This window comes from Telopea speciosissima, chromosome 7, assembly GCF_018873765.1.
Source record: "Telopea speciosissima isolate NSW1024214 ecotype Mountain lineage chromosome 7, Tspe_v1, whole genome shotgun sequence".
Classification (NCBI taxonomy): Eukaryota; Viridiplantae; Streptophyta; class Magnoliopsida; order Proteales; family Proteaceae; genus Telopea; species Telopea speciosissima.
This window is the reverse complement of record NC_057922.1, coordinates 19,937,859-19,960,710: the sequence shown is the minus strand read 5'-3', so window position 1 is coordinate 19,960,710 and position 22,852 is coordinate 19,937,859. Positions and strand designations below refer to the sequence as shown.

The 22,852-nt window shown below is 38.9% G+C and overlaps 1 protein-coding gene across 1 annotated transcript in view; it reads left to right on the top strand.

Moving 5' to 3' along the window:
• Positions 1-544: 544 nt before the first annotated feature.
• LOC122668938 (stomatal closure-related actin-binding protein 1-like) overlaps positions 545-22,852 on the top strand; it is a 44,589-nt gene continuing 22,281 nt past the window's right edge. Inside the window, exons 1-6 of the mRNA XM_043865528.1 lie at positions 545-596; positions 1,498-1,806; positions 1,971-2,099; positions 10,916-11,008; positions 13,794-13,934; positions 17,183-17,251. Of these exons, the coding sequence (XP_043721463.1) occupies positions 1,525-1,806; positions 1,971-2,099; positions 10,916-11,008; positions 13,794-13,934; positions 17,183-17,251 (714 nt within the window). The 5' untranslated portion in view covers positions 545-596; positions 1,498-1,524. The remainder of the gene's footprint in view (positions 597-1,497; positions 1,807-1,970; positions 2,100-10,915; positions 11,009-13,793; positions 13,935-17,182; positions 17,252-22,852) is intronic.

Sequence of the window (22,852 nt, the reverse complement as noted above, 5' to 3'; positions counted from 1 at the left end):
CCCAGCTAAGGGGATTTAGGGTTCTATAAAGCCCGGCCCAATCCGACCCTATTGTAGCCCTAGGAAAACCCAAATGTAGTTTTCCCAAATTTCAAAATTTCAATCTCTCTAAAACTAGGGAAGCAGTTTTTTGTACGGGAGTGTAGACTACGCCAGCATTCTCATGTGTCTATCTCTCTCCTCCTTAAAATGAGGGAGGCAGAGGTGTCTTTTCACATGGAGAGGAGAGAGATAGATTCATGGGAATTCTAGCGTAGGTCACTCTCCCGGACAGAGAACTTTTTCCCCTAAAACTATTATGTGTTACAAATAGGTGGGCCGTCCTTACGTACCCATGGACAGGCCCGCCCATTAAACCTGCTCCCTTTCTTTTCCGTTCTTTTTGAAAAGCGAACACCTTTCACTGCTATATTGCTATTTTAGGACACTTTCCCTTGCTTCTCAACCGAAAAGGAGAAAACACAGTCTTCTTCTAACTTCTCAGCCTCTTTGCAGAAGAAAGATCGACTAATCGAGAGCTCTTCATCGGATCCAAGTCATACTACAACGAAAAACTGTTTTTTTCTTAAACGATTTGTTAGATTACTTCATGATCTGTGAGTGTTTGTCTCCCCCCCCCCCCCTGCTTTGTTGAACTTATTCATCTGTTTTTGTTGCTGTTTTTTTGGGTTTTGTTTCTTTATCTCTCTCGCACGAATCCATGAGATAGGGATTTTAGGGACTTTTTGCAGAGCTGACTTTCAAGGTCAGAGAACTTTCTCATCTGTTTTTGTTGCTGTTTTTTTTGGGTTTTGTTTCTTTCTCTCCCGCACACGAATCCATGAGATAGGGGTTTTAGTGAGTTTCTGTAGAGCTGAATTTCAAGCTCTGCCTGTTTTTGGTTAAATTTTCTGTTTGTACTGGAACCATACTTGCGAGGACGCCTTCGCCCCCCACCGTTGTTCTGTCTTAATCATGTTGGGTTTTGTATGATCAAGCTTCAAAGGTAGCGTGAGGGTTCCATTTGTTTTGTTTTTTTTTTTCTGGGTGGGGATTTTACTGTGAATATTTGGATGTACGGTTCGCCGGGGGAAACAGAGTAACTAGTTGACAGTAGGAAAATGTACGTCATAAGTTGGTTTTTTGGAAAGTGCTACACTTGTCTTTGATAATTCATGTTTCTGGAATCTGGAAGACAGTTGAACTTTGATCCTTCAGTTGCATCTCATGGAAATTTGCTTGCTAAGAATCTTTGATTAGCTGTGTAAATAGTATTTTGAGGTCTTTTTGTCCATTCAAGGTATGTTGATTATATTGAAACTCTCTGATAAGAATTCAGATGAATAAGTTGGATGTTCCTTCCTTATTGATGATGGGATGTTTTATTTGGTGGTTTAGAGGACTGCTGACAGACCTTTTGATTCTATGCTATGAGGTTGCAGCTTGTCATGAAGTTGTGTTTGGTTTGGTATTTATTTATTGGTAGGCTGTGACGTTTACTATTGTTGTTGCTTTTGGAGAAGAGCAGAGAATTATAGTGAAACAATGACGAGGATAAGTCGTGATTTTGGAGATACAATGCAGAAGGACGCGATTCCGTCAGTCGCGGCCGATGTGACCTTTCCTTCTAATCGGTTTCCAAATTATAAAATTGGCGCTAACAATCAGATTTTAGAGCCAAAGGAAGGTCCGGAAATACCATCCATGAAAGAAGTTGTTGCACGGGAGACTGCCCAGCTGATAGAGCAGCAAAAACGTTTGTCGGTCCGTGACCTTGCTACTAAATTTGAGAAGGGTTTGGCTGCTGCTGCTAAATTATCTGATGAGGTTTGTGCCTGTTAAGTCTGAATTACTCTTTTTGGGTCCTTTTTTTGGCTTTTGAAATATCGATTGAACTTGGAAACAATGAGTATAAACTATAGAATTAGGTCTTCTTGGAATTTGGGCTAGAGTCAGAATCTGGAATACTTGGATCTTTCATGGAATTTCAGGCTAGACGCAGAGAGGCAGCTTCATTGCAGAAACATGTCCTTCTGAAGAAGCTTAGAGATGCTTTGGAATCCTTGAGAGGGCGTGTGGCAGGTCGAAACAAAGATGATGTTGAGGAGGCTATCTCTATGGTACACTTTTGCAATTCTTTGTTCCTATATGATAGTTGGTTCCTTCTTATCTCTTCTATACCTAATGAAACATATGTAAGTGGGTTTTACAGTTCCTTGATTTTGAAAGATCAGTAATAAGATTAGGGTCGGCGTTCTCTGTGGGGGAGCATGGCCCCTGTGTGCCAATGAGAGCACGCGCATTGGCATCGTGGGGGTGGGATTTCTGTCTGTTGTTGGGAACGGGGTGGTCATTTTGCCCCCCACTATGTCTGGGCGTGGGCGGTACACTCCCCCACAGAACTTTTCTACATAAGATTATGATTCTCTTTTTTTTTCTTTCTCAGAATGAATTATTTTATTTCAAATTCTAAGCCGTATCTAGTTCAATGCAAGTATTTGACTGTTGAAATCTTAAGGCCCTAGTCAACTTGTTCAACTTCGATGGGATAAAAATTCACGGTGAAGGAAGGAGGTTGTTGATGCTTATTATGGTTCTCTATTCTGATTTTTCATATATTAATAATTTAATATTATATTACATTAAAAATTTGGAAGTTTCTCGAGGCCATCAAGTGGGAAAAGCCTTGATTCATTTCCTTGGAACCATAAACAGTAGAAACTGCAGTTTGGCTACTAAGAGTGGTTCTGCTTAATACGTTCAGTTTACAGTCAATTGCAAATACAATTCAAATATCTTTGTTGAGATGTGTTACCCGATATTATAAGGGTATTTTTGGTTTTTTATTTATGCTTTATTTATGTACTTTGAACAAGGGTAGGATTGTAATTTGGGCTGTGACACTGTTCACGTGAACAATGTCGTGAATAGTGTTGTGAACAGTGTTTTTCTTTGTAATGTCTTTTATTATTATTATTATAAATAGAGAGCTTGACTGATCTCATTGATCAGTCAAGCCATTCACGAAATTCCTATTTTGTTAACATGGCATCAGAGCCAAATACACTCTGATCTAGGTTTTCAAAACCCACCTCCCTCCCTTCGATTTTTTTCTCCTTCCGTCCATCGAGCTTCTTCCCTTCTTCTTTCTTCCTTTCTTTTGGTTCTTCTTCTCCCATTAGGGTAGCACTACTGAGGTGATCGTAATGATCTAGCTGCTGCCCCAATATACCTCCTTTTTTATGCCTCTTTTTTGGATCGAGTGGAGTTGAAGCACGTCTCACGATTTGAAGAGTCCTATTTTTTTGGAGATCGAGGCCTCTACATCTGTTTGGCTGCATCTTCTATTGTGGGATCTTTATTTGATATTGTTCTCACCCTATTCACTTCATCGATTGGTTGAAGACCCCAGGTCCCTTATCAATCTCTCTTCTCGGGGTTTTTTCAAAACCTTGACATTAATCGATCTTTGGGTTGGGCTCTTGGTTCTGCTTGCATTTGATTGGCACCCTTCTGCCTTCATTCGACATCATTCCCACCTACATATCCGAGATTTTTGCTCCAATACAGACCCTTTTCTATTGGGGTTCGATTCCAGAATTTTTTTGGATATTTTTTGGCTGTTTGCTGCTTCATTGAAGATTGGTTACTTGCTGCAATGACTGGTTTAGATTCTTCTTCGGCCTCTTCTGGCATTGATGGCCAGCCCCGGACTGATTTTCTTCCCCTTGCTGCCCCAATCAAACTTGATGGCTCTAACTACCTGAAGTGGTCTCGGTCTACCTATTTGACAGTAGCTGGCCGTGGCCTTACTGGCCATCTTCTTGGGACAACAACTAAACTAGTGGAAGAGGGTTCTCAGCTCAACAAGTGGTTATCGAATGATGCGATGGTGATGTCCTACTTGATCCATTCTATGCAAGGGGATATCTCAGACAATTTTCTTCTACTGGACACTGCCCATACTATCTGGAATGGTGCCAAAGAGACTTATGGTCACACGGGGAATGATGCACAGGTCTGTGAGATTAGAAAGAAGGCTAATGCCACTACCCAACAGGAGCTCTCTGTCTCCAAATACTATGCTGCCCTCAAGAACATGTGGCAGCAATTGGATCATTACTCCGACTATCAGCTCTCTACTGCTACACTGCTACTGATGTGGCTGCCTATCGCAAACACGTTGACAAAATACGTGTCTATGATTTTTTGGCCGGACTAAATATGGGGTTTGATCCTATTCGGGTGCAAGTACTTGGGCAGTCCCCTTTTCCATCCCTAGAGCAGGCCTTTGCCTTGGTTCATAATGAGGAATCTCGTCGGGCTGCTATGCTGCATTCCTCTACTGTTGATCGCTCTGCCTTGCAAGTTGCTTCCAGTACTCCTTCTCTTACCACTACTGATGGTGGTACTGCTATCCCTAAAGGTCCTGTCAAGTGTGAACATTGCAATAGGCTCTATCATACTAAGGCTCAATGCTGGAAGCTCCATGGGAAGCCTGCTGATTTTGGGGAAAAGAAATCCCGTGGGAGGTTTAAGCCCAAGGCTCATATGGCTGATTCTCCTACTACTGCTGCTGCTGCCCCTTCATCTGACATTGGGCTTACTCAGGATGAGCTCCTAGCTTTCCGTCGCATGCTACAGGCTTCTTTCGTTGCCTCCACTACGGCATCTACACCTGCTGCTCCTCCTGGTTCTAATTTTGCCTCAGGTACTCCAGTTAGTAGTCTGTGTGCATCAGCTGTATCCAGTCCTTGGATTATAGATTCCGGTGCCACTGACCACATGACTGGCTCCTCCTATGTGTTTCATCTTTATTCTCCATCTTCCGGCAAAGACAGTGTTCGAGTAGCTAATGGTTCCCTTTCTCTTATTAATGGGAAGGGTTCCATACGCTGCTCACCTACCCTTTCATTAAAATCTGTTTTGCACGTTCCGTCCTTTTCTACCAACCTTCTCTCTATTAGTAGTCTAACTTGAGATCTGAACTGCAAACTGACTTTTTTCCCTTCTCATTGTGTCATACAGGATCTGGAGACGGGGCGCACGATTGGGGGGTGGTAAGATGCAGGGTGGTCTCTACTTACTTGATCCAGGTCAGCCTTCTACTTTGCATTCGGCTTCCTCTACAGCTCATCATTTACAGTCCACCTCGTCCCCTGACCTTCATCTCTGGCACTGCCGACTTGGTCATCCATCCCTTAGTACTTTGTCTCTTTTGTTTCCGAGCTTGATTAAGCATTGTAATAGGAATGAGTTTTTATGTGAGGCTTGTGTTTTGGCCAAACAGACTCGTTCCAGTTATTCTTCCTTAAATAAAAGAAGTGAGTTTCCTTTTGCTTTGGTTCATTCTGATGTGTGGGGCCCTACCCGTTGTACTTCCCTTTCTGGTCATTGATGGTTTGTCTTGTTTATTGATTGTTATTCTCTTGCCACTTGGGTGTACATGATGAGCCATAAAAGTGAGGTCTTTCGCTGTTTTCAGTTATTTCATCGTATGGTTCAGACCCAATTCAATGCCATCTTGCGCATTTTACGCAGTGATAATGGCAGAGAGTACATGGAGGGTGAGTTCCAACTTTATTTGGTTGCACATGGTATTGTCCATCAGACCAGCTGTGTTGACACACTTGCCTAGAATGGGGTTGCTGAAAGGAAATATAGATATCTCCTTGAGGTAGCCCGAGCCATTATGTTTGCACGGCAGGTTCCTTCTCGCTACTGGGGTGATGCCATTTTTTCCGCTGCTTATCTCATCAACCGTGTGCCTACCCGTGTCCTTGATGGTCGTTCCCCCGTTGATCTCCTCCAGGGTTCTTCCTCCTTTGTGGTTCCCCCCAAAGTTTTTGGTTGTGGTTGCTATGTACGCAATCATCATCCTCATGGGAAATTTGATCCACGGAGCATTTGGTGTATTTTTCTGGGCTATTCTGCGACCCAGAAAGGATACAAGTGTTACCATCCACCTTCTCGTCGTACTTTTGTCTCCATGGATATTATGTTCCATAAGTGCTTGTCATATTACTCCCAGACACCTCTTCAGGGGGAGCAAGATCAGGGTGTTGAAGATGTGTCTGCTATTCTTCCGGCTTCTATTCAGGGGGAGCCCTCTGTAACTTCAGCTCCTATAGTGGCTCCTATTCAGGGGGAGCGTAGACCAGTCAGTCAATCCCTGTTGATAAGGTATATACCCGGGAGCGCACAGGACAAGTTGAGACTACCACCACCACCATACCACCTCCACAATCGTCTGCACTTGATCCAGATCCAGACCCTACTACATCATCTGGTAAGGATCCTTTCCTTAACTTACCTATCGCTGTTCGTAAAGGCGTTAGGTCATGCACCCACCACCCCATCTCCAATGTTGTTTCCTATGATGCTTTATCTCCTTCCTATCGTGCATTTGTTTCTTCTCTTTCCTCTGTTTCTATTCCTCAGAAATGGTAGGAGGTGATTGCAGATCCAAAGTGGAAAGCAGCCATGATGGAAGAAATGACGGCCTTGCTTAAAAATGAGACATGGGAGCTAGTTGTTCTTCCTTCGGGTAAGAAACCAGTCGGGTGAAAATGGGTATTTGTTGTCAAGCAAAAGCCAGATGGAACAGTGGATAGATATAAAGCTAGGCTTGTGGCCAGAGGCTTCACTTAGACTTATGGGATCGACTACTAGGAGACATTTGCCCCTGTTGCAAAGTTGAACACTGTCCGGGTCTTACTGTCTTGTGCTGTCAACTTTGGCTGGGACCTACAACAGTTGGATGTAAAAAATTTCATTTCTTCATGGGGAGTTGGAAGAGGAGGTTTATATGGATGTTCCTTCGGGTTTTTCCTTTGACAAGACCCATGGGAAAGTTTGTAGGCTCAAAAGGGCACTGTATGAGTTGAAGCAATCTCCACGGGCATGGTTTGGTAGGTTTCATAAAGCCATGGTCTCCTGTGGATATAAACAGAGTCATGTTGATCACACTCTGTTCATCAAGCGAAAGGGAGAAAAGGTCACTCTTCTCATAGTTTATGTTGATGACATAGTTGTGATTGGTAATGATACAGATGAAGTTTCTCACCTGAAGGCTTTCTTGGGACGGGAAGTTGACATAAAAGATCTAGGACAGCTAAAATATTTTCTTGGGATTGAAGTTACCCGTTTTCCAAAAGGCATCTTTCTCTCCTAGAGAAAGTATGTTCTAGATTTACTATTAGAGACTGGTTTGCTTGGTTGTCATCCTTGTGATACTCCCTTGGAAGCTACTACCCGTCTGCAAGAGAAGGATGGTGAACCTGTTGATAAGGGCAGATATCAACGATTGGTGGGCAAGCTGATTTATCTCTCCCACACCAGACCAGATATTGCCATTGCTGTGAGTCTTGTGAGCCAGTTCATGCATGATCCTTATTCCACTCACATGGCTGCTGTTCTTTGTATTCTCCATTACTTGAAGTCAGCTCTAGGAAAGGGGATCCTTTTGTCTCCTCATGACCATCTTCACATTGAGGCTTACACAGATGCTGACTGGGGTGGTAACCCTGACAGGAAATCTACCTCCGGCTATTGTACTTTTGTTGGAGGAAATCTAGTCATATGGCGGAGAAAAAGCAAAATGTTGTGGCAATATCTAGTGCTGAAGCTGAATTCCATGCTATGGCCCAGGGCATATGTGAGTTACTATGGCTTCAGAGTTTACTCCTTGATATCCGTGGTTCTGTTCATCTTCCAATGATGTTGTACTGTGACAACAAAGCAACAATTAGCATTGCCCACAATCCAATGCAGCATGACCGTACCAAACATGTGGAGATTGACAGATACTTCATCATGGAGAAGTTAGAGAGTGGGTAGATTTGTATTCCTTTTGTGAAGTTAGGAGATCAACTGGCTGATGTCTTCACCAAAGGGTTGAGTGGGAAGTTGTTTTATCCTAGTCTAGTCAAGTTGGGCATGTGTGATATCTATGCCCCAACTTGAGGGGGAGTGTTGAGATGTGTTATCCGATATTATAAGGGTATTTTTGGTTTTTTATTTATGCTTTATTTATGTACTTTTGAATAAGGGTAGGATTGTAATTTGGGATGTGGCACTGTTCACGTGAACAGTGTCATGAACAGTGTCATGAATAATATCGTGAACAGTGTTTCCCTTTGTAATCTCTTTTATTATTATTAGTATAAATAGAGAGCTTGATTGATCCCATTGATCATTCAAGCCATTCACGAAATTCCTGTTTTGTTAACAATCTTTTTATATTGTTCTTGAACTCAGAAGCATGCTCTTATGAGGGGCTAAGCTCTGGTCCATTCTGTGAACATATTGTTACCTTATAGAACATCAGGTTATGTTGTGAATTGTTTATTGCTGGATTTCTAGTAAATTTTGTTTCACAATCAATATTTGTGTCATAGTATTGAAGACATTTCGAGTAAAAGTGTCCCGGAAGATTGCATTACCCATTAAAACTCGTTATAGATATATACAAAAAATTAGGGTGTTTGAAATAAAAGAAACTTTAAGGAGGATGAAAGTAGGCAGGCACTAGGCATAGATGAAGAAAATGGCAGATGAATGGAGGAGAAGCATTGTGGCTCGATTTACAAAAATAAAGGTGATATTTAGAGCTACAATAACCATAGAGGCATAAAACTAATTAGTCATTTTATGAAATTATGGGAGAGTTTATTGGAACCCAGCCGAGACAAGAAACTACTATTACAGAGAATGAATTTGGTATTATGTCAGGAAGATCCATGACAGAAGCTATTTGCTTAGGAGACTCGTGGAAAGATTTAGAGATTGCAAAAAGGATCTTCATAGTCCATATGGTCTTTATTGACTCAGAAAAAGCTTATGACATAGTTCCTAGAGAGTTAGTTTGGCAAGTACTAAAGAAGTGTTTCAAGTAAATATGTGGACATAATTAAAACCATGTAGGATGGTGTGGTGATTAGTGTAAGAATTGTTGGGGGGGGGGGGTCAAGGTAGTGAATTCCCAATTGCAATTGGGTTGTACCAAGGATCAGCTTTAAGCCCTTATTTATTTACGCTTATTATGGATGATTTTACCATAGACATTCAAGATGAGGTTACTTGGTGTATGCTTTTTGCTGATGATATTGTTGTGGTGGATGATACAAAAGTAGGGATCAACATCAAGTTGGATTTATGCAGATTAACCTTGGAATTAAAAGGTTTTAAGATAAGTAGCACAAAGACGGAGGAGTATATGATGTTACACTCCAACAGAAAATGAGGTGGTGAAAATTGATGAGAGGGAGATTTCACGCAGTGATTATTTTAGGTATATGGGCTCAATCATAAATAAAGAAGGTGATATAGAGGATGGTGTTTCACAGAGAATTAAAATAGGCTGGATGAAGTGGAGAGGTGCATCCGGAATGTTGTGTGATCGATGTTTTCCTTTAAAACTTAGAGATAAAATTTATAGGACAGTCATAGGACCGACTATGATTTGTGGTGTAGAATGTTGGGCATTTAAGAAGCATTATTTATATAAATTTAGTGTAGCGGAGATGAGGATGTTGAGATGGATGAGTGGCAAAACTAGGAAGGATAAAGTAAGGAATCATCATGTTAGAGCTGATTTGGGAGTAGCTCCGATACATGATAAGTTATGAGAAAGTCGTTTGAGGTGGCCTGGCCCTGGCCATGTTCAACAAAGGCCTTTGGATGCTCCAATATGGAGGAGTGATTTGATTCAGGTTGATGGACTAAGGGCGCTAGAGGAATAGCTCTAGTAGAAGTGGTGAGTAAAGACATGCATAGTTTAGGACTTGTATCAAGTATGACCTCGAATAGAGCTGATTGGAGGGCAAGGCTCCGTGCAGCCTACCCCATTTAGTTGGGATAAGGCTGAGTTGTTGTTTGTAATGTTGATTTGTTGATTGTCTTTGTTACATATCATATGCACATTGATGATAAACATTTAATAATTCTTGTGACGATGATAAACGTTTAATAGTTCTTGTGACTTCTAAATTAGTTGCGTCTTTTTTCTCCCCTACAAACAAGCAAATGGATATTTCAGTGAATATTTTACAGTTCCTTAATCGATTATGAGATTCAGAATTTTACGCACTCTAGGATATTGTGCAAGTTGGGATGCTACTAAGTGGATGAATAGATGCTAAATGTATCCTAACTTCCTAAGTAGGTCAAGAAAAAAAAATCCAGTGATAACCAACTTTAATTTTAACTGTATTAAACTTAAACTCATTTCTACTAAGCATTATCAGAATTACATGGGGCTCGCTACATGGATCCCATTCTTGCTTCCTCTGTTGATTGGAACATTGAATTTTCAGAATCCATGTTTAAAGGGTTTAACCAAAGGTTTTTGAATGCTGGCTGTTAACCTGATGTACTCACCTTTTCTGTTCTTGCAACTATCAAGTGTAGTTCACCATTAAATGAGTGCAACTATGCCTTATCCCAACTAAATGTGGTCAGGTGCACTAATCCTGTTTCGTGGCATTTGCAATTCAACTCTATTGAAGTCATATGTGTTCTTAACCCAAAGCCGTCAAAATCTTCTCTATTCACTTCCCAAGTGGGTCATTTTTTGGACACTAAATTTTTGCCTTATCCGAACTAAATGTGGTCAGGTGCACTAATCCTGTTTCATGGCATTTGCAATTCAACTCTATTTGAAGTCATATGTGTTCTTAAGTTAACACAGAGCCATCAAAATCTTTTCTCTTCACTTCCCAAGTGGGTCATTTTTTGGACTCTGAAAATTTCTTTGGTCAGTTTCCTCTGATGATATTGATTTGAATTCTTAGTTGATGATTAAATTGACTGTTGTGTTCTTTTTTTTTTATTTCAATTTGGGTATATGATGAAATTTGAAAAGGACTATTGTGTCTTTTTTTTTTTTCAATTTTGGTATATGATGAAATTTGAAACACGTACTCTACTCCTGTAGGTGGAAGCTTTAGCAGTACAGTTGACTCAAAGAGAAGGGGAGCTAATCCAAGAAAAATCTGAAGTGAAAAAGCTAGCAGATTTTCTGAAACTGGTAATGTCATGGCTTCCCCGCTCCGAGGATGCTTCAGGAAATTTTTTTCCCGTATTAGTTTTCTGTGTGATGTATTTAAATGAACGTTCATACTGGTTCTCTTTTTAAGTAGCTAAATCCAAAATTATTCATGTTTACGATAATATTTTTTTATATATACAAGCGTGATTAAAGTAACATTCTTTAATATTCAGTTAATCTGTGTTAATCCTTTTTAAAACTTATTATCCCCTTTCATCCATTGACCTAACAGAGTAGTGCTTTCTCCCAGCTCTTTGGTAGTTTTAATGGTATAAAGCCATCTAAATGTATTTTCCCTATTGTCCAAAGTGAAGATGTATATATCTATCATTTATACATGAATATGCTTTCTATTGACACCTATGTAGTCTACTTGGAATTGTTACTCCTCCATTCTAATTCTTTTGTTGTTTTTCTGATTACCTGGAGTTGTGGAGGGCCTAATTGATGTTCTTACTGCTAAAACAATTTAAATTTACCTACATGGCACTGAGATTCTTGGGTTAATGATATGAGGAACATCCTTCTTTTGGCTTAACAGCACTGGATGCTGCTGCTTTCATACTGATCTCTTCTACTTGAGGTAGAATTAAGCCGGACAAACCCTACTCCTGATGAAAGGTCCATATTTGGATCAATTATAAGTAATAGCCCAAGCGAAATAAAGCACAGAAGTTAGTCCAATAAGAATCCAACAATATATGGTTCACTTGATTTGGTGAACTTCCACCCTTGATGTTCTATGATGTGCTTGTACCAGACTGTTGTCCAAATTCCTGTTTAAAAAATCACCCAGCATCCAAAAATCAGGGAACTTTAGGAATTGCTTTTATAATTGTAGAGAAATTAACTCAAAGTTTAATCCTATATGACGAAGCCTAGTTAGGTTTTCTTAGGGCTAACAGGCAGGGTGAGATTTGAGAAATGAGACCTGAATCCCCTTTCAACTTCCCTGGAAACTGGTAAATCTCCAGTTGCTGTGTGCATATTAACAAAGAGAGATTGATTTTAATCTGAACAACCAGATGTGGATGAGTTACGTCACATAACCGAGGACACCCATGATGAATCGACATAGACAATTAAAAAACTGCATTTTGCTTTTATGCCATGGAGAATGGTGAATTAACCTTGAAAAATTAAAAACTGCAGCAGTTGTTGCTTTAGGAAAAAAAGAGTAGTGTTGACAGCCAAGAGGAAAACTAATTTCTTCTAGAAAACCAAGCTCAATTCTCAATTTCAATTCAACAACCAAAAATGGTTGAGCCATGATGGGTGTTGAAATTAAACAAAATTAAAAGGGATTCAGCAAGCTATGGAATTAGACTTGTTGAACATTGATTCGGTGAATCTGCGGAACTATACTTGCTGAACATTTACAACCCTGAAAACCTGAATTGCATCCATATGGGTCCCACAAGATTCCCCCACAATTAGTAATTTCAGCCTGATCTTTTTCGAATTTTCTATTTTCGTTTGATGAATTGAGCTCCAATGCCCTCCTAACCTTGAAGAACGTGAAGATTTATTGTGTTGCTTGTGGATGAATATAAGGCTTGAATCTTTTGTGAGTCACTCTTACCGAATGCAAGACCCATCTCTTTAGACTTAGAAGTTAGAACCTCCTGAACTATGAAGGGTGTGGAGTGATGGCTTATTTTCGATGACCACATCAGCTTGCATGGTAATGATTTTCATCTTTCCTTTCTGGACACTCTTCCATAAGGAGTTTGTACTTATGTATTCTACTCTTTTCTTCGAGGTTCCCTTGGTTTCAGTGCCTTTTTTGGTATTTTATGGATGTCATTGAGGCTGGTAAGGCCATATCAAATTATCAATTACCCTTTCTTTATCTGTATTGTATTCGTAACATTTCATGCTGTGTACAGGATTGGCTTTTCCAAAGCCTTTGTTTTCTTCTTCAAGTTGCATTTATTCCTCTCATCCGCAGTCTTCTTCTATTTCTCGCCTTACTGATCCTTGTGGCTGCTGATATTACCCAAAGTTTTCAGTAAAAGGGATCCTTATAATGTTCATAAAGGCTCGTGAAATTTGTGAAATTCACGAACCATGTATAAAGGATATCTAACGCTTCTCATTGGTCAAATTTCAATCCAAAATGAGCATGTGCATGGGTTAAAAACGGGTCCAAAGTTGTAAAAAATTATGAAACTTCTAGTGTCTTTACTATTATGTATTGGCGGATAGTGGCATTTTTTGTAATTTGGAGTAACTTTGAATGATTTGAAAGCTTTCACATACCTATCTATGATTGGCTGAAATTTGACCTATAAGATGGTAGTAGTAGCCTTTATAAATAGAGCCGCCCATATCTACCATTACCATGTGGCAACTCCTGAACTTTATGAAGTTCACCCATCTTCATGAACTGTATAATTTAATGATTTAATCAGAAACTATACATGCTTTAATTTTTTTCTTTGTTGAAAGCTTATTTTGTGAAGAATGGTATCCCTCCCTAGGCATTCTGTTTCTGTCTAGTCATATAGCTTTAATTGTGTTATGGAATCTCTTTTTTTTTTTTCCTCCTTTTCTGCTTGTCTCACTTGTGTGATTTGATTGATTAAACATTCAAGATTATGTTTTGTCTGAGTAACTGATCCTTTAATTCCTTTACTCTGGTCAAAATCTTAATTAAAATACAATGCATCTTTTACTAGATGATTTAGTACTTTTCATAAAAGCAATAAGTACTTTTCTTTGCTTTAAAGTTTTTTTTTTTTCTTTAAATGTTCATGTTTAGGCTTCCGAGGATGCTAAGAAACTGATTGACGATGAAAGAGCTTTTGCTCTCGCTGAAATTGAAAAAGCTAGTGCAGCAGTACAGAGAGTAGAAGAGGCCTTCCAGGAACAAGAACGGATTTCTCAAACTTCTGGGAAGCAGGTTTGTATGAGTTGTTTAATATTTTCTCTACCATGCAATCGATCTTTTTGTTTGTTATGTCTAGAAATCTCATCTTTGTTCTTTGGAAGTTAAATTTTATTATTCTTTTTATGATCCTATATATTTATTTATTTATATTACTTAGTTATGTAATCTTTTTGTTGCACTATTCTGAATTATGGGTCTTGTGGTCTTTTTTTCGTTCCATTGTTTCCCTGTAAGTATGTAGTGTCTATTGTTCAGTCTGTTGGTTATACTTTTTCTTCTTTTGGGATTTGTGATAGCTTTCTGCATTGCAAATCATATTTTCTCCTTTTCGGTGTGTTCTGCTGTATGAGGTTATTCAGATTGTCTTCAATTTCAATTTGCTAGCTTTGTGGAATTAATTGTACAGTAATTCATTCCCATAGGGTGTATCTCTTGATGTAGAACTTCTTTCACAGATGGTTAATTAATATAATGCTTGTCTTTGAGTATATTAATATATATAATCAACTTGATTCAACTAAGCCTTATACCGAGCATTTGGTGTTGGCTAACTGTTCCACACTTCCATCATCACACACTTTTCTTTTTTTCCAAAATTAATAAGTATTCAATACCTTTCTTAATGCATCGACATGGGCTTTTTTTCACCATGCAACTCTTCACTGATGCACTGGTGGCGTTTGAGTATTCATTGTACCTTCCTGAACCGTCTGAGTGAACTTCCTCTCATCTTATCTCATATTGGTCCAAAGCAGCTATTCATTGTACATGGATGCATTCCTTTCTGATTCTATCGTTTATTGTCTTGGCACTCATCTCAACAGCCACATCTCAAACTTATTGTATTGGTACATGTGTAACCAGTAATCTACTCTATAAAGCATGGCTTATTTTTATAGTCTTTCTTCATCTTTAATGATTTCTACCAATCAAAAAGCACCCCAGAAGTTCCTTTTCACACCATCCACTTTTGGTGGAGATACGAGAGAAAATACACTAAGAGCAGCAAAAAACTAAAGCCAATAGCAGCATTTACAAAAAACTAAAAGAAGTGGAAACAAGAGAGAACTATATATAATAAAGCCTTGTGGAGATAAGATCTGGAAAAGAGCAATGATCTAGGTTATGATTTGCCGCATCCAACTCCAAGTGCATGTTTGGTTTCAATTTTAATTCTTGATTATGGCTGGGATTCAGAATTAGTTTTGCGAAAAACATGTGTGGCTTCAATCCTGGAGTCCAATTATTATAATTAGACCAGAATTGGGAATTAGCCTTCTGCCTAATTCCAAGGCACAAAGAGAGCAATTAGGAGAGGTGAGAATTGCAATCCTCGGCAATTCTAAATATCGACTCTGGCTGACATTTAGGCTGCATTTGGTTGCACTCCACAGGAGTGATGCTGCTGATTTTCTGTTCTACAGGAACAGAACGGGAGTGAAATTATGTTTGGCAAATTTGGGTTGATTTTATGCTTCTGCAGAACGAACCGGTCCAAATATTGATCTGAGAGAGAATTGAAAAGCAAAAAAAAGAAAGATGCTTTTGCTGCTCCGGAACAGATCGAGTAGATCAATACCAACATATAAAAAAGGCCGTTCCCTCTAATTTCTTACCTTCGCGAGCCCCATCCTACCGAAACGCAAGGAACTTCCTCACTCGAAACGCAGAGAACTTCATGCAGTTAACTTCCATGGCCGCTCTCTCTCTTTCTGCTATTTTGAAGGAAGCCGAAAATATGCATTTGCTGGCAGTAGCAGCAGCATACCGGTTTGGGCTTCAGATGAGTGAATAAAATCAGTCGAGCTTATTGGGAAAATAGCTGTGGAGGTTCAGTGTTGAATGTTCAACTTCATGGAGGAAGTTATTGCAGCAAAATATGGTGTTTGTGTATTTGGATGCAAATCAAGAAGCGTTAAGAAACTCATGGTTGTAGTGTTTGGAAGACTACCATGAATCAGCATGTAAGTTGATGCAAAATATTGGCTGCTATAAAGTGGGGAAAGATGATAAAATTTTCTGGAAGGACAGGTGGATTGGGAATGGAAGGTCATGGACATGTACACAAGATTATATATGTAAGATGAAGACAATGTGTTATTTCTCACTGGTTTTAATTTATAGAGGGGAAGGTCTTGTTGGTTCCTCAATTCAGATGAAACTTGCTTGACCGTGTAGTTGAGAAAGTTTATAAATTGCTGGCTATGCTATACTGTGCTTAATGAAGTCAGGGAGGGAGATTTGAGGACATTGCCATTGTGGATTGGGCCTGACTTGCTGAATCTTGATAATTGGGCTAACCTCGGCAAAGGAGGATAAACCTTAACTACTTGCAGAAACTTGTAGTTGCTTATGGACATTTCGTTGCATAGAAACTGCTTTTTTTGCCAAAAGCACTCACACTTTGCATAGGTTGATAGATTGTATCCTGAAATACAATGAGCTGGACCATGTTAAATCAAGATGGAGATCTGGAATTTCAAGAAGAATGGAAAACCTGTTCAGGTGTTCAACTGTTCATTGATTCTGGCTATCACTGCAACTCCAAACTCACTGCTACAGGTATTGTTGAGTGAGATTCTAGGGAGCTGTATTGCAGCTACAAGAACCAGGTGTATGAATGGACCATAGGAAGATGAAGCTTGGGCTATCTCCGTAGCTGTCAAGGAAATGCAGAAATGGAGGACCATGTCAGTGACAATTGAATCAGATGCCTTTCAGGTTGTGGAGTGGATAAATGATAGCATTTTCAACAAAATTGGACCTGACATATTTCCTTTACCACTAGATATTAGGAACTATTAAAAGGTTGTACCTAATCTTTTAAATTCAGTCATAGGTAAATACTAATAGAGTAAGCACATCTTTTGGCAGCAGAAACTATCAAATTGGCTCAACCACTGAGCTGGAATGACGCTATAAGTTGGCTAGGGATGCAGTACTACTAGTATTTGTGGCTGTTGTGAAGTGCTAGACTTCAGTAGGCATAGTGATTCCTTCCCTTTTTTTTTGTTTGCTTCTTATTTATTGTAATGGTAAATGTTTTGGAAATGAAGTGATTTCTCTTGATTTGAAAGGAAGGGGAAGAGGGCTGAACTTGCTCGCATGTATATATCATATCATCCCATAAGAGTTTTGCACTACCTTGTTTGCTAGAAGCATCTTGTATTTGCATTGTGCCAATATTACAGTTACTCCACTTGCCATCTTACTCTGATCTGTTCAATTATTATTTTCTATATTCTTTTAAATTTTGCTAGGAAATGGAAGAACTGATGAAGGAGGTTCAAGAGGCTAGAAGAATTAAAATGCTCCATCAACCAAGCAAGGTATGTTAGAATATGTACCTATCTTATTATAGATCCTCGGAATTTTTCTTTGAAGGTGTAATTTCGGAGTTTCCTGAATCTATTGTGTTAAACCATGGAGTTATGTAAGCACGATACAGGGAGTCCCTCTATCGTGGATTCATCCTTTCTTTTCTTCTTACTTTGGTTAGCTTTCCTAGTGGTACTATGAGTTAATGATAGATTACTAGGAGTTTTTTTTGTTTCTATCTTCTTTCTTTTGTTCTTTCTTAGTTTGAATAGGAAAGCCTCTTGTACTATGTTTGCAGGCTATAAGATTGGAAAGGGGGAGACTGCCATCGGTTGTTTGTCTCTCTGGCAGCCTCTCCACTCGGTTCTCTCCTACTTCTCCATTGCCGGTTCTATTCTCTGATTTTGTTACATATTGTATTATGATTTCTATTGTGGTATCTTCCTTGAATCAACAACTGCTAGTTTTTTCCCAAAGTTCTAAGACTACTTTATTAACGGAACATGTAGTAGTAACCAAGGTTCGAAAACTCGGGTCTCGGAGCCATCTCGGCCCAGCCCAAAACCGAGTCGAGTCGAGTTGAGATCTCGGCGAGTTTTTGTAATTTTTTTTTTTCCGACTCGGAAGCCCATCTCGGTGGGTTTTAGACCTCTTTTGGGTCTGAAAGTTGGTATTCAACATATTTTAGGCCATTTAAACACAATGGCACTATCAGATTTTGCAAAAACAAAGTCCATATAGGAGTTTCAGTTAGTGGGAAAGCAGGACAGACACTTATGCTAGAAACCAGGACAGACACAGGACAAACAAACTTATTTGTGCCTAATATCATTTAAGTAAATATTCATTTACTTAAGATATTATTCATAAATAAGCAAATACCCCCCTATTTGAATCTAATAAAAATAGTTAAAAAATAAAATTCCAAAAGGAAAAAAAGTCAACCCCCTAGTTCAAGAACAAAAACTGGATTTTCGGCGGTAGGTGCAATTTTTAACTTTCTAATGTTGGGGTTTTTCTCAAATCAAAAAATTCTATAAATCTTAATATGGTAAAACATTGCTAAAAATCAAAAGTGCGGTAAAATATTCATTTGTTTTGATGTCCAAAAATATTTTTTTGCTAAAGATCAGCAAGGTATATATTATGAATAGAAATGAGAATGTTACAAGAATACGGTAACTATCCCTACCAATTTTGTGAAATAGAGGGATAGTCACGATCACTAACCAGCCTGAAGTGGATTAAAATCTGTAATATGGGCGCGGCACAGTGCCTCCCATACAATGGACTGAGCTATAAAACTCGGTGCTGTGGACCAGGAGTGTGATTCTTTACTCGTTGCTGCCTTTTTGGCTAGCACATCAGCTATAGTATTGTAGAAAACCTAGGACTTGTAACCAGTAACTTGAGAGAGAAGAGAAGATGGAAGAAGAATTGATTGTAATGCTTGAGTGCCTTAATCGACCACCCAGCCCCTTTATTTATAATAACCAGAATTACACCTTATTCCTACTCAAAGTAGGAATGCAACTTATTCCTAATCAAAGTAGGAATGATTCCTAATCAAAATAGGAATGCCCCCCTTGCCTATTCCTATCAGAAATTCCCATTACAACTAGGAATCCCAAATAGAGATCGATTAAGGGGAAACAATACAGAAAAGGAAATAAAAATAAAAGACAAAACTAATAAAACCAAAGGACTAAATTACCCCTATCAGGTAATTTAGCCTATCTCAACACTCCCCCTCAAGCTGGAGCAATACAAATAAGTAAAAAAAGAAGATCCAGCTTGAACTAAAGAAAAAAGAACTCCTAATAATGCTAACACTCCCTCTCAAGTTGGCGCATATAAGGTACTAATGCCCAACTTGAACAATATGGGAAAAAACTAAGTTGCAGCAGAATCCAGTTTGACATATGAATGCAGTTTCCAAATAAACCTTCAAGAACTTGAAAAATAGATCTTCAAAACTTGGACAGACATGATCAGCAAACCGGGACTGGAATGTCTTACAAAAAAAACAGCTTTCAACGATCTTCAATAGCTATCCAGTGATGAATCTCAGATTGTCATAGTGACTTAGAATCTTGAAGTGAAATAACTAGAGCAGCAAGCAGCCCGAATCAGGCAGCGGAAAAAATACTGTATCAACCCAACTGAAAGTCCTCAAATAGGCAATATCTTCAATACTCTTCAATACTTCAATCTCCCCCTTACAGCAAACTCAACCCAATAACGAAGGATACCCAATGGCAATGGTGGAGAAAACTGATCTTCTATGTTCTGCACCAATGTTCCTGCAAGTTCTGCGTTCTGCAATGTCTGCAGGTGTATTGTACATAATCCCCCTCTCACGTGTAGTACACGTGGACATAACAGAGATGATGTAAGAGATAGGGCAAACACATAATATTCCAGAATTGTCCAAGAGGTGCTAAGGGTAATGGAAAAGGAAGAAATGACAAATTAGAGAAACCATTAACTTCCAAAGGGGTTATGGGTATAGGCCAAATGTAGGGGATATGTAGGGAATTAGAATTATTGAAAGGGAACGGTGTTGGAAAAAAGGATGGCATGGCTGTAATTTGGTGGAAATCCACTTTTAAATACAAACCAAGCCAAAGGGCAAACTGGTAATAAACCAGAATTTTAAGGGTCAATTGGGTAGTCAAATAGGGGAATGTATCAAAAAAGAATGGCAGTTCCGTAAATAACAGAATTTTGCAAGGGTCCCTTGATAAATAAGAAAGTAATGGGTCATGTAGGGAATTAGATTTATAGATGAGGGACATACTTGGAAGGAGCAAACTCTTAATGGCAAGATGTAAATAATCATAAGAAGGATGGGTAAAGGTAGAGTAGTACGCTAGTTGCAATAAATACCTAATAAGTTAAAAAAAAGGAAAAGGGAAAGGAAACGTGAGGAAGGGGGAGTCAACAAGAGGTAACGTGATATGGGTAGTAACATAAGATGGGGGTAATATGGGAAAATTAGGCTAAAATAAAATAAAAGGAATCATAAAGAAGGATGTTAACTTCTTCCTTACGACTCAACAGAACCAGCAAATCCAGCGGAAACCCAACATGATTCAGTTAATAGATCTCTCTATTGCAAGCTTGGTTCAACCTGAAATTTAAGATGTTGTAACGTAATACCAGGGCCTATTGATTCCCACAATATTGAGTCCAGAGAGTAACGATAGAGTTGAAGTGGTGATTCTGAAATCAGTTGTGGCGGTAGTTGCAGCTCAGATCGAAACTAGGGAGAAACCATAAACCAACAAGTGATCGATGCAGCCAGTCAAAGAAGAACCAGAAAAAAATAGTTCGATATTTGGAGAAATCGATTCAAGAGAGTGAAAACCTTTGATAGATGCTGTCCATGGCTGCTGGAATGAATCTCCAAGGCAAAAAAAGAGACTTGGTCTTCAAGGGAATAGAGACTCCAAAAAACGCAGGTGAAGAGGGGCAGCAGCTACCGCAGGAAAAAGAACTTCTTCAAACCATTAATGGATGAAGTTGAGTGTCTCTCTTGATGGTAGAAACTCCTCCAAAAAATTACTGCAGCAGCAATCAAAGCAGAAAATCGATTCTCGAAGGTAGGCTGCATATACTCCATCGACCAAACCTTCGAACCAACAAATATCAGAAACCATAACAGGGACCGCAATAATCGAAGAACCAATGAACCCCTCAACATCAAACAGAAGGGGTTTCAACAATATCAAAACGCCATCAACAATCGACTACCATATTCAGCGATTTCAGAACCCCAAAATTGATAGCAGAAACCAGACAATCCATGCGGCAGAATAAACACCACGACCAGCAAACCTTCGAATCAAATATGTATGATTCATCATACAAAACCCTAGTTCTTCTTTTATGAACTAGGGTTTCCTTCTTCAAACCAAAAACTTAAAACAACTCTCAAAACGGCTATTATGGAGAGAATTAGTACTGGTTACAATAGCTTTGATACCATGTAGAAAACCTAGGATTTGTAGCCAGTAACTTGAGAGAGAAGAGAAGATGGAAGAAGAATTGATTGTAATGCTTGAGTGCCTTAATCGACCACCCAACCCCTTTATTTATAATAACCAGAATTACACCTTATTCCTACTCAAAGTAGGAATGCAACTTATTCCTAATCAAAGTAGGAATGATTCCTAATCAAAATAGGAATGCCCCCCTTGCCTATTCCTATTAGGAATTCCCATTACAACTAGGAATCCCAAATAGAGATCGGTTAAGGGGAAACAATACAGAAAAGGAAATAAAAATAAAAGACAAAACTAATAAAACCAAAGGACTAAATTACCCCTATCAGGTAATTTAGCCTATCTCAACAAGTATTTACTTCTCTAAAACAATGACTCAATCGCCACTGAATGGAGTCTTGGTAGCTTGCTATCGCCCACCAAAGTTGATGTCCAAAAATATATTTTCATTCAGAGCGATTTTGACAGCATTCGCGCACATCGAATTAAGTTTGACCGGTACATAACTCCTTCAATATAAATCAGATTTAAGCAATAAAATCCAGTTTTTGTTCTTGAACTGGGGGGTTGACTTTTTTTCCTTTTGGAATTTGATTTTTTAACTATTTTTATTGGATTCAAATGGGGAGGTATTTGCTTATTTATGAACATTTACTTAAATGATATTAGGCATAAATAAGTGTTTGTCTTGGCTCCTGGCATAGATAGGTGTCTGTATACCAAGAATTTCCAGCAAGCTCTCGAGATCTGGCACTCATATAAAGGACCTAGATGGGCATTTTTCTATGTCAAACCAAGATCTCGACTGAGATCTGAGAACTCGGTGAGATATTGTACTTTTGTGACTCGACCCCCATCTCGTCTCGGATTTACGAAATACCGAGAAACTCTTCGAGATCTCGCGAGTTCTCGAACTATGGTAGTAACAGGTGGTCAAGATCATACTTAGCAAAAACGAGAACGGAAAAAAAATGGAGTCTTATGGTACGGGGTTTAAACGGTAAAAAATTGCAAATGGACGGTAAAAAAAAGAAGCAGAGAACGGTAAAAAAAGGAAAACGGATGGTGCAGGTTTTAAACCTTTATATTAAAAAATCGAACAAAAAAAGGCATTATTCTCAAAATCTCGAGTGCATTAACCTTGAGTTGAAGGTAAAATCTTTAGTCATCTTTACTCTGGAAGAATTAGGAATCGAGTTTGAAAAATATGGTCGGTTAAATAGGCCATTGTTCAACTAGTCCAAGGTCTTAAAAAACACAAAAAAAATGGGAATGTGTTTTAAATGCGTTTAAAACGGGAATGCGTTTAAAACTCCGTTTTTGCTAATAGAGGTCAAGATAGTAAAATAAGATAGATTAAGATGCAAGGAAAAAGGACTAAAAGGCTTGGTTGGTTCTGTAGAAGAAAAAATATGTTTCATATTTTTGAGTTATGTATGTATGTGCAACCCTACGATGTCCATGTATTATAAACAATTTCCTTGGTTATACACTGTCTAACTCTTATTGACATCCTTTTTTGTTTTTGTTTGGAGGGGGTATTACAAGGAAAATCCCCCATCCCATACCTCCCCCCCAAAAAAAAAAAACAAAAAAAAAAAAAAG